This window comes from Corvus brachyrhynchos, unplaced genomic scaffold (genome assembly GCF_000691975.1).
Source record: "Corvus brachyrhynchos isolate BGI_N302 unplaced genomic scaffold, ASM69197v1 scaffold200, whole genome shotgun sequence".
NCBI lineage: Eukaryota > Metazoa > Chordata > Aves > Passeriformes > Corvidae > Corvus > Corvus brachyrhynchos.
In genome coordinates, this window is record NW_008236184.1 from 4,090,004 (window position 1) to 4,105,819 (window position 15,816).

Genomic DNA, 15,816 nt, shown 5'->3' on the forward strand with positions numbered 1-15,816 from the left:
ACCACGTGCCTTCAGTGCAGCATGTACACCTGGATCCTCTTGGGGATCTGTACCTTTGGGTGCAGGGACCTTCTTTCTCTGAGGATGTTTTTCACAGGCCTGTTCAGAAGCTGGAATTATGGGGAAGTGTAAAGCGTTATTTTTATGTATTTTAATTGTTCCTTTTCTCACTATTTAGTTTCTGCAATGTTCACCATTGTCTTCTGTTTATCTAAATAATGGTTGCCCGGCCTTTCACAAACTTGTGATGGGGAAAGATGGTGACCACCTGAAACAATATCATCTGTGGCAGAATAGCCTGAGAACTTTAAATAACCAAAGGGGACCGTTTCCAAGGCAGCTAAGTGACCTTTGTATCCCAGGAGCAGACTATTCATAGAGGCAAAGCCTTTGTCCTGCTTTGACCAGTGGTCAGTGAACTCTGGCAGGCCCCTCGGCTCACCATCTTGGCCCTAGACTAGCAGCTGGTGATTGATTCATTTAACTGTCCAGATTCACATTCTTCTGTCAAGGACTTGTCAAGGAAGAAAAAGGTTCTATGGAGGGCTATTCATTTTACTAAAAGGAAGGGGATGCATTATATGATTGAGTGGATTACTTTTGGGTCAGAAGAGTTCCTGCATTGCTCCGTTTTAATTTGGCCTTCAATCAAAGAGAGATTTAGTTTATCAGTGCAGTGTGGTGCTCATGTAGAGGGACAGATAATTTCAATTCCATCAGTGCAATAGGGTTGTTTTGTTTTGTTTGTTTTTTGTTGTTTCCCCCTGTCCTTTCTGTGACTTGTCCACTCCACTATGTTTCTGCCCAAAAATTCATAGATTTTTGTGATTTGCTGATATGTCAGAGTTAAGAATATTAATTATTATTAATCTCACTCTTAGATTTAATATGTGTGATAGATGAGTATTAATGTTTCTACCTCTTGTATATGGTCTTAAGCAATCCAGGGAAGCCTCAAATAAGTAAAAGATTAGTGTGTTACCTCTGTTTTGGATGAAGGGAAAAGTGAGAAGAGAGTAAATTCTACAGGACCAAACTAATAAATTACTTTCCTCCAGACAACACAGGCAATGGTAAAGCTGAGGTTAGACCCTAGTATTATCTATCTAGTCCCTGTTTTCACCTCTAACAATTGTTTCTTGCACAAACTCAGCATTTTCTAAATGCTCAGGAGAGCTGTTTTCTTCTGCTGGTTTAGAATGCCTTTTCTTGTAAAACAAGGAAGCTGTTTCCATACATTATGAAACCTGAATCATGTTTTCAGTTTTATAACTAATACGTACAAAAAACCAACTTGGATTTGCACTAGGGAGGTGTGTTTCAGCTTTGGTGTGTTGCCAGGCTCCTCTGTCCATTTGACCTCCAGCTGGGTTGTGTTTCCAAGAAAATTAGGATTTTCTTGCTGGTCCTCTTCACGAAGTACTGAGCAAAGCACGTCCTTGCTTAGCTCCTTCCACTGGAAATAACAGGCATTAGAGAGCAGATCCGGCCAGTTAACCTCCTGCCTCTGTTTGAATGAACATGATGAGCTGCAGCAGATGAAATACGACCTTCAAGTTTCTTTTCCCCACTCTCATAAGCTATGAATTGTTTTGATTTGGCTTATTGAACGTATTATGAGGGATTTCTGATTGGCTTCAGGCCAAGGTGTTTTACTTCTGCTGATGGAAGTACAAGTGCATAATTTAGAAGAAAATACAGCAAAGCTTGATCTGTTGTATTCTTTTCTCTCCCTCTTTTTTTGGGGAAAAGGGAGAATTTTGTATTTGTCAAGATAAATGAATGGCTTAACTATCTTAAGAACACGAGGGAAGATGTAAATCTGAGATAATCTAACCTTGCTAACGCTTCTCTGTTATACACCTCTACATATGTGTCAGAAATCTGGGAAAAGTAAAACACCTGTTGAATAGGCAGCCTTCTTTCATGGAGGCCTGGTGGTATTCCTTTCCTGCCAGCAGCTGTGTTTCCCAGGGATCAGTCCCCTTGCTTGAGACTTACTTGTTTCAGGCTGGAGTAGGATGTCTGAGATGGTGATAACAGCTTCTCTGGGCTCCAGATAACACTTCCCTCAGTGCTTCCCTGGTGGCTTTGATTCATGGCCTTGAGTCAGAGACAAATAATGAGCTTTTAAAAACCATGGAAAGGAAAAATGGGTTGTCATTGTGTATTGGGAAAAAAAAGTATTCTAATAACTAGATGTATTACCTACTTAGTAGAACATGGCTGTTTAGTTGTGCTGTGACTGGGCAAACTGGAAATCCAAGAGTCCAACAATTGCCTCCCACCCAAGCAGTCAATAGCCATAGCAAGGTGACTTCCTCTAAAGACATTGAAGGCAATATAATTTTTATCTGGTTGCACTTCTACTTTGTTTCATGTGAAAATTGCAAGAGTTGTAAATACTTCCCCCTCCCCTACCTCCAGAATTTTTCAGGTAAGTGTCTAATTAGAGGATTTAAGTTGCTTCAATAAATAGGTAGTACTGACAGTGTCTTTTGTTACTTTGTTTTTTGTGTGAAGTTTGTTTCTGATTTTCTTTCTGCTACCCTCTGTTGAAAGACTGTTCTTGGGTGAGGTCTCTGGGCTGTGTAACGCAGTAGTGGAGCATTTGGTGACAGGGAAATGAGCTGCAGGCATTTGGCCCTTGAAAGTGGAGGCATTTCTTCTTTCCTTTCCCTGTGGGAATGACGAAATGTTGACATTTGGAGAGGGGGCTGAAGGGCTTGAATTCCCAGCACCCCTGCTCAGCATTTTGCAGTGAAATTGCCTTTCGTCCTGGGTTGCTGATCCTGAAACACTGTAAGCAAAAAATGGAGAGTGCTCCTATCTCTCAGGAATATCATTTCTGACAGTCTGGAGACTTAACAGCACCACCATATCAACTTACACTCATTCATATGGGGATGGTGTCAGTTTGCCACTGTATGAAATGAAACCCCTTTCTCTGCCTTCCCCCAGATGTGAGGGAAGGCGCAGTGGTGGGCGGTGCAGCAGAGGAATGTGTGGGGCCCTGCTCCTGGCCTGGGATGTGCTCTGTGGTGCTTCCTCTGATTGATGAGCTAGGCAGGGTGAGGTGAAGAGTGGGTTTTGCACTCTACTTTGGGTCTAGTTTTATTTTAGCCAGGAATAGCATTTATTCATTTTTAGAGATACAAGACTGATAAATAGAGGTTTTACCCTTCTGCTGGCATCTGCAGTGAAAGTCATTGGTCAGAATGGTGCAGATTTATGCTTGCAGTGCTGCAGACTCTTGTTGCAAAGTGCTGAAATTGTCTTTTCTGTGTTGCACTGAGCGATTATTAAATTTTTCTTGTTCTTTGAGGAACTTTAGAACCACAGCAGTCAATCTTTAAATCTTTAATGTTCTATTTTTTTTTTTTTTTCTTTTTGGATGCCAGATTAGGTTAGTTGTGAAGGGGCATGTCTTTTGTTGCAAAATCCTGCTTGTGTTCTGATCCTTGTCTTCATGTTGTAAAGTGCAAAACTGTGCTGGATGCTCCCCATGCAACAGTTGGGCTATTAAGCAGAACTAATTCTTCACAGAATGGCAGCAACTCCAAAGAAAGGCATCTGTGGGATTAAGCATAGATACTAGAAGGCAATCACTAGGCAAACTGCTGAAGGAAATCAGTCCTTGCAAGGGAGAAAGTGGTGTGTTCTTTCTACTGAATGCATGCAGCCACACAAGTAGAACAGCTTTGAAGCTGGTTAATGTGGCTTACTGTGTGCCTTTTCTCTCCTATTTCCTATGCTTCTTGTCTGCAGAAGAGCAGAGGGGAATTCCTTGATAAGTGCATTAGCATTTATTGTGCCTTCTGTGGCCACACACTGTCGCCTGGATGATAGATAGACTGAGAAGGGAAAACCCCAGCTGGGATGCCTTCAAAAGTGGAAAGATCAAATCTCTCATGCTTGTTTACATGGCTCGGTAAGGAATGTCAGTCACACCATCAATAAACTGTTGAATATATAGAGGCACATATTTCAAAGCCTCAAGATTTTAATTCCTTTAAAACAGTGCTAGTGATAACTCCTGAGGTGATATGTTTGTCTGCTTTTATTGGTATGGGTGGTAGTGGTATATTTTTTCCCTCCTATCAAATTATTCAGATGTAGTAAGGCAATATGTGTAGTCATGTGAGTAGCTTGGATGTAGCTGCAAGAGTGGCATTGTTGCAGTATCAGTAGCTGCTTCTACCAAAGTAAAATAGAAAGACCTAGGTGTATTATCCTGTACTTTCTTCCTTCACAGATTGGGAATTCTGATGCATGGCCTTGCATTGCAGTTGTGGATTCTCATCTCAGTGCTGCTCTAAGAGCACCTGATGGGCAGGAGAACAAACTGTAAAATAAGGTGTTCATGGGTTGGTAGTTTGTAAGTGAGGATCCTTCTGTTATTTTCTCTAGTGCATTGCTGCTGCCCAGGATCCCATTTATTGTCACAATTATGTTATTATGTCATGGATAACAACCTCTGTGTCTGTTCCAGGAATTTGAAGAAGTGAGGAGGGAACAGTCACCTTGTCAAATTGTACCTTTCTGTTCCTGCATGTGTGCTTCTGCATTGAAGAGAACTTTTTGATGGGTGATTATCCACTTCTGAGGAGCCAATTTTCTTCAACTGTTTTGAGATTTTTTTTTTCCCATAACATACAGAGTGGACATGCTGATTATGAACTCTTTCTGTTGCTAAGGTTAACACTTTCCAAAATTTAGTGCTGCCTGTTCAGCAAAAGAAAAGAGCATCTTTCTTAAAGTACAGTATATCCTAAGAAGAAATTATTGCTTTTATCCTTGGAAAAATTGATCAATATCAGAGAGATTCCTGATGTATTGTGATGGTGTTGAGGTATTTTTTCTTAACTTTTTGAGGTTTTTCTCCTTTCCTGTCTTCAACATGCATGCATTTGAGTCCTCTTCTCTTGATTTTCTGCACTGGAATAGATCAGAAACTTGCTCACAAAACTTCCATTCTCTATGTGGATGTCATGGTTTTAAGCTGAAACCAGGACAGTGGAGAAGACAATATATTTTCCTACTTTCTAGGGATACTGTTAGAATGAAGGAATAAGGATATAGTGTAGGAAAGAAAGGATAAATGAGTACATTTCCCTAAAAACCTAGTCCGGAATAGCCTAGTTGACTTCCAGGTTTTCAGGAAGAGAAAATACTATATATGAAACTGCAGACTGGTCTTAACTTTGAGAAGCTGGTGGCGAAAACTGTCTGTGTGTGGCCATAAGCACTTTTATAGAATCTAGTCCCAGCCCAAATGATGGAGAGCTTAGTGATCTTCAGTGGACAAATTCAGACTTGGTTATTCCTGTACAGGGATTTTTAAAATGATCATTCGTCAGCCACTGAATTAAGAGCTTTAAAGAAAGGAGCAGAGGGACCTGAAAGTGTTAGAGGAAACAAATGAGATTGCAGCTGACATCTCCAAGGGAACTTTTGTTCAAGGGTGCTCAGGCTGTTGACCTCTTTGCTTCTCCATTTCACTGCCTTTGGATTATAGCATTCTTCAGTACCAGAAAAGTAGTGGGTAATTTCTGAATGGGCAGGTTTTAATTTTTTTTTTTAAGCAGAAACATTGGGCATTGCTGTACAGAGATTTTAATGCACAAAGAAACAGTTTTCTTTGTATTTTATAAGTATGGGTTTTGTATACGAGGCTAATTATTTCTTTTCTCCCTTCTTATTGGAGATTGGCGAGTAATGCCTGGTGATCTGCATCTTAGTTTGGAAACCATTGTCTAAACATTTCACTTCTTAGATACCTGCCAGCAAGTTGGCAAGAATATGAGAGAGGAAATGACAAATTAGACCATACCATTGTTTCCTCCTTTTTTACACTACTTTCTCTATTGCTTTTCTCTCTCATTGTTTAGTTTAGTGTGGAAGTAAGTATGTGGTAGGCTTGGAGTAAAAGTTTTTGCAATAAGGTGACCATAAGTTTTAGCAGAGCAGTTTCCCAAACTGGCTGGCAGTATGTTGAAGGCAAACTGCAGTAAGCTGTGCAAAGGAGCTCAGCCTTTAGCTGAGCAGTCAGGGCCTTGGAGAAGATTTGTCCAGAGCAGAAGTAATGAATTGAGAGTAGCAGAAAGGGCAGATGGCCCAAATCCTCACTCATCACCTCATCCGGGATTTCTTGGTATTTATCAGTGAAAGCTTTCTGTAATTACCCCTATGTGCAGAGCATTTTCTGGTCCTTCCAAATTCAGAATGTGATTTTGAAAGGGTTTTGCAGGCTAATGCTCCAGAAAAATTTGCTCCTCAGATACAACAGTACTATTCTGTGAACTGAAACATGAGGAGCACATGGTGTGAAGGATCAGTTTTGTCTAAAGGGAATGTCAATTTTCATGGCCAAACCTGGCTCATACTCTGTGCTTGTGTCTTTCATGCTGTGGAAATGGGGTTTTTAATCTTGTTAGCTTTTTGCAATATTTGGACGTTTTTATTTCTTTTTAAAAAATTATTATTATTGTTTAGGTTTGTGTTTTCAGGAACCCAAGTTGTAGTATTAAGATAGAAGCTCATAAAAATGCAGTTCTGTAATTTCCCACTCTTCAGGGTTTTCCAAAGCATCGGAACAATTAGTGTAGAATATCATTGTGTTCTGTACTGACGGTAATTCTGGTCCACGTTCTCTGAAGTGTTAAAATGACTGCTAGGAAATACTAAATGGCAAATGGGTAAAAAAATCTGTGGGGTAGAGAGATTAATAGGTGTCCCATATCAATTATTGATCGTGTCAAATCAATGTGGCAGTTTCGGTCTCATTTAACTTCCCTATTATTTAATTTTAAGGTAATAGTTTGAGTCTGGACTCCTTTTTCAATGCAATTCTGAGCTATCATCTTTAAAACTGCTGCTACAGTGTTCATACTAAAGGGAAGGATTTTCTTCCTTGGATTTGATATTAGTAATTCAAGGCTGCTGTTTGATTTGATCTCTTGTTTTTCTTTCTTCCTTCAAATATTTCTCTTCTGTTACATAATATCTGAATTGGGTGTCATTTCCTCCTGCCCCTCCCCCCACTTTTTATGTGCAACCTTTAGATTTTCCAGGAAAGTTATTTTCCTTTTCATATTGAGAAATTACATGTCGCAGTCATGGCAAACCAATGTGTATCTGTCATGTAGTCTTAGGTCTGTCTATCCTGCCTTTTTTCTAAGAGTGAGTTTGTAGTAACCAGCTTGATAGAACAAAGGAAAGGTAGGAATTAAAGCTAAAATAGGAAGCTGGGAAACAGGTAAAATTAATGCCCTTTAGCAAGATGACCACGCTGCCAGGCAACTCGAGCGAATACTGATTTTAAAGTCATGTCTAACAGTTTAGTGTTAGTACCTAAGATCCAGGGATTAATAGCAGCAATCTCCTTGTTGCACATTAAAAGGATTTAGTTTAGTTTGGGATTAGAGTGTACAAGGTGCCATTCTAGCACAGCTTTTCCTAAGGTATCAGTGAGGTGAAGTGAGATAGCTTAAAGACTGGTTTCTCTATCTGTTGCAGTTATGCTATATATGCACACACACACGTATGGATTTTAAAACTGTGGTGAACTGGTTCATTAATCCTTTAAAATTTATGCTACCTTTAGAAGTGAAATTGTCTGGAAAAGCTTGTTTGAAAGGCTGTTGGAGTTATAGGTCTTTCTGGGACTGAAGATGTGGTTGGGCCTGGGTTAGTTCAAGGACATTAAAATCTGTGGGTACTGGTGTTGGAGCTTCAACCTGTAATCAGGACTTCCTTGTGCACTGGATAAGGATAACGTGCAGTATTCTGCTCTTCTCTCCTGCAGCTACACAGGGGGTGGAACAGGATGGGTCATTATTCTCCTCCCATTTTCCCTCCTACAGGTGTTTCTCAGCATGCAAGTGAGAAGAACAACCACCTTGAGAGCCTTGAGTTATATGAGAAAAGGCATATGAACTGCAGTCCCCTCCCTGGTTTTATTTTTTTGGGGAGAAGGAGAAGAGTTGTTTAGTTGTTTTATTGCTATCAGTTACTTTTTGTTAGGTTAGCACAACTCATTAACATGTCAATGTGAGATAGCGTTACTGCCAGGGATTATTGATACAGAGAAAGAAAAATACAGTTTTTAAATTCTAGCATAATAAGTTAAGCACCTGATACAGCATTCTCCAGAATTTTCATTGAGTTCCTAACATGTGGGCAGTGATGTCAGCAGCCTGGATGATTTATCTGATTATTTATTTATTTAGTGGTGCATCTGATTTTTTTTTTTTTTTTTGGAAAAAAAGCAATTAATTTTGTTCCAATTGAGTTTAAGTATCAGGCTTCAGCCTGGTTTGGTTATTAATTAAAACTAAGTATATTAAACTGAAGTTTTAGCCAATAGTAGTACAAAAACATGCAATTTCAGAATATCTCTTTAAAATGCAGGGTTATAGAAAAAGTGTATTTTTCTAACCATTCTGGCCGAAATTAAAAATAACAGCTGACTTTAGTGAAAAAGTCACACTTACAGTTTATCAGAGGACTTAAATCTCTGGTAATTTATAGGAATGCCATTATGTTGTTTGAATTACAGTCTTTTATAACAGTCAGAATGAACTGACACTTTTCCTTTGTGCCTGAAAGGGCCAAATGTGTTCTGGATGATATCACTTCCTCTTACAGATGGAACTCCGTTCCTAAATAATAGCCATTAGAAGGAGGAAGATGCCTGTGCAGACAGAGTGAGATCGTCTTTGCAGATGCAGTTGCTTCCCTTATTTGCCTGCTCCGTACCAGTACATTTCCATTCAGCAACCTCACCTGAGCTCCCCATGCTGGAGCTAAAACCTCTTCTTGCCTTTTCTGTTCTTACAAATATACAAAGAAGTATTAGGGAGAACAGGGAGCAATGACTCTCATTAATCGGTAAGACTATCACTTCTCTCTTGAGTTTCCTTTCCCAGAGCTAATCAGATCCTGGCTCTTTTCATCTTTCCTTACAGGTCAGGTTCTTTTTCTCCTGAAATCTCTCATTTTTATGCATCACATTGTAAAAATACTAATTCTAGGTCAAACAACACTTGGTTAAAGTTTTAAGAGTGAGTGTAAGGAATCACTGTGCAGTAGCACATACAGGATGCCCTTTCACAGTAATCCCCTTTCACTTAGTTATGAAAATCTTTACCCATATTGCTGTATTGTGAACTGTATCTGAACTGTGTATTGTAAGCAGAACTTCGGCTCCAAAACACTTAATTTTTACTAGCATCTCTTGGGAAACTCAGGAGAGATTCACCAATTATATCACTTGATGACAGCCCCAGCACTGTGTACTCCAAATGCCTGTTCAGAAATGAGGAGAAGAGCTCAGTCTGCAGTCTTGCCGTGTGTCTGGATCTGTCAGTATATACTCATACGAAGTTTATTCCAAATCCAGATCCAGACCAAAGTGTGTAATTTGAGCAGCAAATCATTGGAAATGTGTGTCTATATAGCCAAAAGGCATGGCAGAACTCCTTTTATAATCTCTTTTTAAGCCTTGTTCCTACAAGAACTGAGAAACTGCATAAACTCCAAGAAAATATATGCAAATTTGCTTTGGTGTTAAAATGTAATACACATGTATATTTGTTGGATTTTTCAACAGTGTTTCAGAGAGAGTACATCACAAAAACTAGATCAAGAAGAGAAGAGTTGTCATGTGCTCTCCTGAAATCTATTTCTTTGGAAAAAGCCACAGCTTCTCTTTAACATAAATAAACTTTAACAAGTTTATTTTTCTCAAATGAAACCTCTTCACCAGAGAGTTTAAAGAAATTGGAAGATCTTGGCTTCACTTGAAGGGTTAGGGCTGTTGTGAAATTCTCAATAGCATTAACACATGCCTTGTACAAATGGCATTATGCACTTTTGTTCTTTCCACCTTAGCAGTTCATCTCTCTGAGTGGCCATTATCTCTTGAGAAACACTTGAGCATCACTATCATGTTCTCAATATTTGGTGCATTCTGGTTATTTGAAAACTGTCCTACTCTTTCAATTCTGGGTTTATCTTTCATTCTTACAGGTTTTTTATTTTACAGTTGTAGTCCAGTCTTGGGCTAGAGTCAGCTGCGATGAAACAGTAACCAACATGTAAGTTTCTGGAATTTCTTTTGCCTTTAAGAAGGCTCATTCAGAAAATCACATAATGACGTGAAGTGTGTTAAGTAGAAAGTGCAGCATGTAAGGAGCAGGTTACTGGATTTGTGTTGCAGCAAGCTTCAGGACTTCAGGAGGGAATGAAGTGGGTGTGTGTTGTGCTTTTTTTTTTGCTTGTTTGTTCGGTCTTTTTCTTTTCATAATTAAAGTCAGTGATGGACGGCTGCTGCATTTAAACAAACAAAAGGTGTGAGGCATGAGCTTCTTAAGTTTTACTTTTTCTTACCTTAATAGTTAAATCTGTGTAAACCTGCTTAGGTACACAGAAGGTTTTTACATGATTCAGGATAGTATTCAATCCATGTGCATCAGCAGTGGTTCTCTCATACTGCATCAGTGTGTCACAGCAAGTAATGATTTGGGTTTTGAACCTGTGGATATTTGCCTCAATGGTAAATGAAGGAACTCATACCAGAGCTGAAGTCTGATTTCTCTCTGCATAGATAACATTGATAGCATAAATCACACAGTTCTGTCCAGTAAAGATCTTCACACTCAGAAGTAACTATACAAACACATGCACCTATCACATAAATTTCAGGAATTTATACAAGTAAATACAGTTTCTAGTAATTGTCTTCTGCTTCTGTAAGCAACATTTGGTATCTTGCAAGTTAAAAAGGGTGGGAGCATCAGCTTCTCAGAGTAGCATTAATCATTTTCCTTTGGCTATAAATCTGGGAACAAAATGATTAAATAGACTGGAGAAGAGGGAGTGAAAACTCAAATAAAAAGGCACTTACATTTATTGTGTTGCAAGGTTGTTTTTGGGAGCAGGGTATGTCTCTTGAGACTTTGTTTCTTATCCATTTTATAGAGCTCTGGCGTCTTAACAGCACTGCTTTAATGACTTGTTCTTGGGGTTCTGAGCTGGAATCAGCGTTTGCCAGGAAAATAAGCCTGTTACAAAGAGGTCAGGTTTCATGAGACAGCAATAGACTTGTAAAAACAGATTTTACTGGAACAAATAAAGTCAGAATTAGGAAGATACCAGAAATGTGCATAAAGAAAGATACAGAAGAAGCAAGTATTGAGCTAAACTGATAAACAATAGTAAATTTAAATGAGAGATAAGCAGGGATTTTTTGTTTCTAAAACTGCATTTAGTGACATCAATAAGTTTTTCTGAAGATTTTGTGCAGTTCTTCATAGTTGTGACTTTTGCTGTCTTTAAAGATGAATTTTCAGGGAAAATACATTGTTCCTGATCAGGTGGAAAAATGTTCTTTATATATCAGCTTCAATTAACCACTTGCACTGGACTTTCTGTACAGTGTACCTGAACCTGTTCTTGCTTGCTATTGTGATGGAATTTTGTGTTCTGTGAAATACTAATTGCCCTCAGTTTGCTTTGTAGTTCTTGAGAGTCTCGCCTCTGTCTTTCATCTTCAGCTGTAATGTACCAAGCGCATGAAAGTAAATCATTCTTGCTATATATGTAAATGAAAACCTAATATTATGTTTCTGTTGTCTCACTGTGTCCCTTTAAATAATTGTACCAATATAAGAAAATTCTGGATGCAATTTTATAGTTCCAATGGAGATGAAACTCCTAAAGCTGTGAAAGAGCTTTCCTTCAATAAGACTGTATGATTATCTTCTTGCCTTGTTGCAATGATCCTTTTTCATGCTGCTGACTGTGGTGCAGCTGTGTTACAGGATGGCTCTGAAACTCGCATCACATTGCATTGGTTTGGTTGTTCTTATCATTTATGCCTTTATTACATTCCTAGAAATTTTATTTTGAAATGTGAGCCAACTTGTCTAGTTTGCTGCATCATACTTTCAGTAAATAAATGAAGAATGCAAAGCGCTGTATTTTCTGTTAGAAAGTCTGTTAAGAACGGCTCTAGGGAAGTATTATTCTGACTCCAGGTGAACACACGTTTGCGTAGGGAGAAATTAGAATGAAGAAGAAGGGAAGGAAGTAGGACAATCTCGATGCCTTTTTTTCCTGTTTCTTTTTCCCCTCCTCTCTCTTTTGTGGTGGAAGATTACAGGAGAGCTGGGTTGCATCAAATCCAGCACAAAGCAAATCTGGACAGTTTGGAGTTATGGGAACAACCTGCTGTATGTGCAGGTTATTTGCCTTTTACTGAGTCTGTTTTGTGCAGCTGAGCTTTTGTAGATAGCCAAAAAACTACAGTGTCTCTTTTTTTACTTCTGATGATTCCTTTGTAATCAAAAGAAAGTCGGTTTAAGGCAAGAACTGTTTTTGTGTCTCCCCCAACAGGCTTTAAATGTGAGAGTTCTGTTGTAACACCTTTATGCATGTTGTGGGGGTTTTTGTGTTCTTGAACCTGGTACTGCTAAAAAGTGAAAGAAAGAGCAAAAATTGGAACCTAGTTCTGTTGGTGAGAGGACAGTTCTGTCTGCAGTGAGGGTGGGGAGGGAACAGACTCAAGAGTCTTTGGGGCTGTGTAAACCTGCTGCCAAAAGCACAGGTTGGGCTGTAAAAATGGGTACCAGGAGCATCTCTGCTTCCTGTGTCCTGGGTGTCTGAGCCACATTTGAGGTGCCAGACCTAGTTTACAATGGCCATGGTGTCTGCATCATGTGTTTCCAACAGCTTTCAAGTGGTTTTGCTGTACAAGGTGGTTCTGTTGTCTTGCTATCCACAGTCTTTGGGTGGTCTGTTCACGAAGCGACACACTCTCGCTGCTGATATGATTAGGGACACTCATTCCTGTAGTGCTGATGCAGCTACAGGAATGCAGTGCAAAAAAAAGTGGATTTATTCACACCTGGGAAGTGAAATAGGGATATGAGTAATAGGAATCTTTAAGTTGTGTAGTTAGGCCTGTGCTAGGAATTAATTTGTGCAGGGAAGGGAACTCAGGTGAGTTCACATTTCCTTCACACTCCAGTATTAATCTCTTAATGCTGTGCTGTACCATTAAAATGACAGGAAGGGGGAGCACTCAGTAGAATGCCTGGTGTGCATCAGTACTGCCTGTGTCCTCCATGCAGAATGGCATTTTTGAAATGTGTTGGAGTAAATAGGATGAAAAGCTATTGCCATTAATAAACAAGTAAAATAAAGAAATTATTTAAACACAAAGCTTGAATATTCAAGAGATGGGTAACTTTTTGCTGTTGGTTTATCTATTGCAACCATGTTTCTGTATCGTTTATAAAGGAGTAGAAATTTAATTGGAATCTGATTTTTTTAAAAACAAAAAAAGTACCATTGAGTTTACAGAGACTGTTCCCTCTGCAGTTACTGGGGGTGGAAACGTGTGTGAAATTATTTGTGTTGAGTTATCCAAAAGGAGTTGCTTCGGAAGAATTGTTCTGTTAGTTGTAAGTAGCAGTAAATAAGCAATTAATCAGCAGGTTTTGTATTACTTTCCCTTATTTTTTGAGCAAGGAAATCCAACAACTGATCAATTTCTTAGCTGTCTATTAGCTGCAGGGTATCTATTGATCTCCCACTTCAGTTGGCTCAATATTGTGAACTCCTCAAGTTGTAGATGCTCAAAATGACATTGATGCTCTGCACATCAGGAGTCAGTTTGGTGACTGCTCAGACTGTTGGGATAAAAGTGTTCTCACCTGCTTCAACTTATTTTGAGATTTTTTTAAAAAAATTTTTGATTTCTTTTTCTTACCACACATGAACTTGTACAACTCTGCAAATGCTTTATTTTATTAAAGTGAGTCAGGAACCAAATGGTGTTTTGGAAATTTCCTACTGTAGTCAAAATTTTTAATGCCAGTCCCAAACTAGTTGAATTGACTTGAACTTTGTTAGTCTAATAATTGATATGGTTACCAGCTGCATGCCAGTCAATTTGTATTCTTAATTCTATTTGAGCATGTCATATTTATTCTCATTGAAACATTTTTTACTGAATTAGGTTAAAGCAAAGTTATTTTAAGTAAACCTTCAACCAGTGAAAACATGCTATTGAGCTAAGGTGACAAGGCAGTTAGAGCCATCTTTCTTTGCATACAGAAATAAAAGGACTATTTGAAGTATTTCTGGGTGTTTTTACAAGTTGATCTATGAACTAGAGTTTGATTTAACCAGGAATTTTTTCTCACTTTAGTCTGTTAAAATTGATGTTCTCTTATTTTTAGCCATTTCTGCATTTGAAGTCCAGCCACTTTCAACTGAAGTCCAAGAAGGTGGAGTAGCTCGATTTGCCTGTAAAATAACAGCAAACCCTCCTGCCACTGTGACATGGGAAGTGAATAGAACAACTTTACCTTTAATCATGGACAGGTATGTAGAGTTACACATCTTAGAATGTATTTTATTCTTTGCCATCATTTTGATCCTGCTACAAGAAGAAAATCAGAATACTTGCAATGCCATTACATTAAAAAAGTTCCATGACAACTATTGAAATAGCTAGTCAGAGGTATGTTGCTAATGAATTTTAAATACCTGTTGTGAGTGCAGACCAGAGTCACCCACTATTGTCTGCACAGTAATCACTGATCTTTGAACTCTTATTGGTGAATTTTGTATGCAAGTCATCCTCAGGAACAGGAATTGCAGTGGGGAACGGAATGGGTGAACTTTGGCTCTGGGAGTGGTCTGAACTAGTGGGGTTGCTTTCACTGAAGAATTGATGCTGAACTTGTTTTTCATTAGAGGGACAATAAAGAATTATATATACAGAAAATTGGATTAAAACACTTGATACCAGGGAAATTCTATGCAAGGGGTCGTCTCATGAACTGATTAACTTGAAGAATAGAGTCTGCTGTCTGCTAGATTCTTTCCATGTCCAGTTTGTGTTCATTGAAGTGACTCCTGTCCTTTTTGACCTGTAATTCCATTTGAACGTGTCTAAGATACCCAGCATGCAAAGGAAGGAAAAAAGAGAAACTAAAAATTGAAACCATAGGTGGGTTTCTGGGAACTGTACACCAGTTTGCCCATATATCAGAAACTGCTGTAAAAATCATCCAACCTGAATAGTATGAATGTACTAGAAGGCTAAAGAAGGTTGGGATAGTTGATTCTGAGGCTGAGAAAGAGCTGCTTGTTGAAAGTAAATTCCTCTGCTCTCATGGTGGTGCTGGGGGGAATTCTGCCTGTAGTTCAGAAAGGCAGGAAGGTGAGTCATGTATCGGGAATGTTTTTGAGTCTCCAGCCTGCTGTTCCCAGGTCAGTGTAGCAATGGCTGTTTGTAAATCAAGGAGTTAATTCCACAGTGGTGTTCACTGGCTGAATGTTTACCTACATTTCTTTTTTTTTGTTTCGCAAATCATTGGAAATGTGTGTCTATATAGCCAAAAGGCATGGCAGAACTCCTTTTATAATCTCTTTTTAAGCCTTGTTCCTACAAGAACTGAGAAACTGCATAAACTCCAAGAAAATATATGCAAATTTGCTTTGGTGTTAAAATGTAATACACATGTATATTTGTTGGATTTTTCAACAGTGTTTCAGAGAGAGTACATCACAAAAACTAGATCAAGAAGAGAAGAGTTGTCATGTGCTCTCCTGAAATCTATTTCTTTGGAAAAAGCCACAGCTTCTCTTTAACATAAATAAACTTTAACAAGTTTATTTTTCTCAAATGAAACCTCTTCACCAGAGAGTTTAAAGAAATTGGAAGATCTTGGCTTCACTTGAAGGGTTAGGGCTGTTGTGAAATTCTCAATAGCATTAACACATGCCTTGTACAAATGG

General features: G+C 38.7%; 1 protein-coding gene across 1 annotated transcript in view; it reads left to right on the forward strand.

Moving 5' to 3' along the window:
* PRTG (protogenin) overlaps positions 1-15,816 on the forward strand; it is an 87,603-nt gene that overhangs the window by 15,910 nt on the left and 55,877 nt on the right. The window contains exon 4 of the mRNA XM_017736862.1: positions 14,250-14,394. Within this exon, the coding sequence (XP_017592351.1) occupies positions 14,250-14,394 (145 nt within the window). The remainder of the gene's footprint in view (positions 1-14,249; positions 14,395-15,816) is intronic.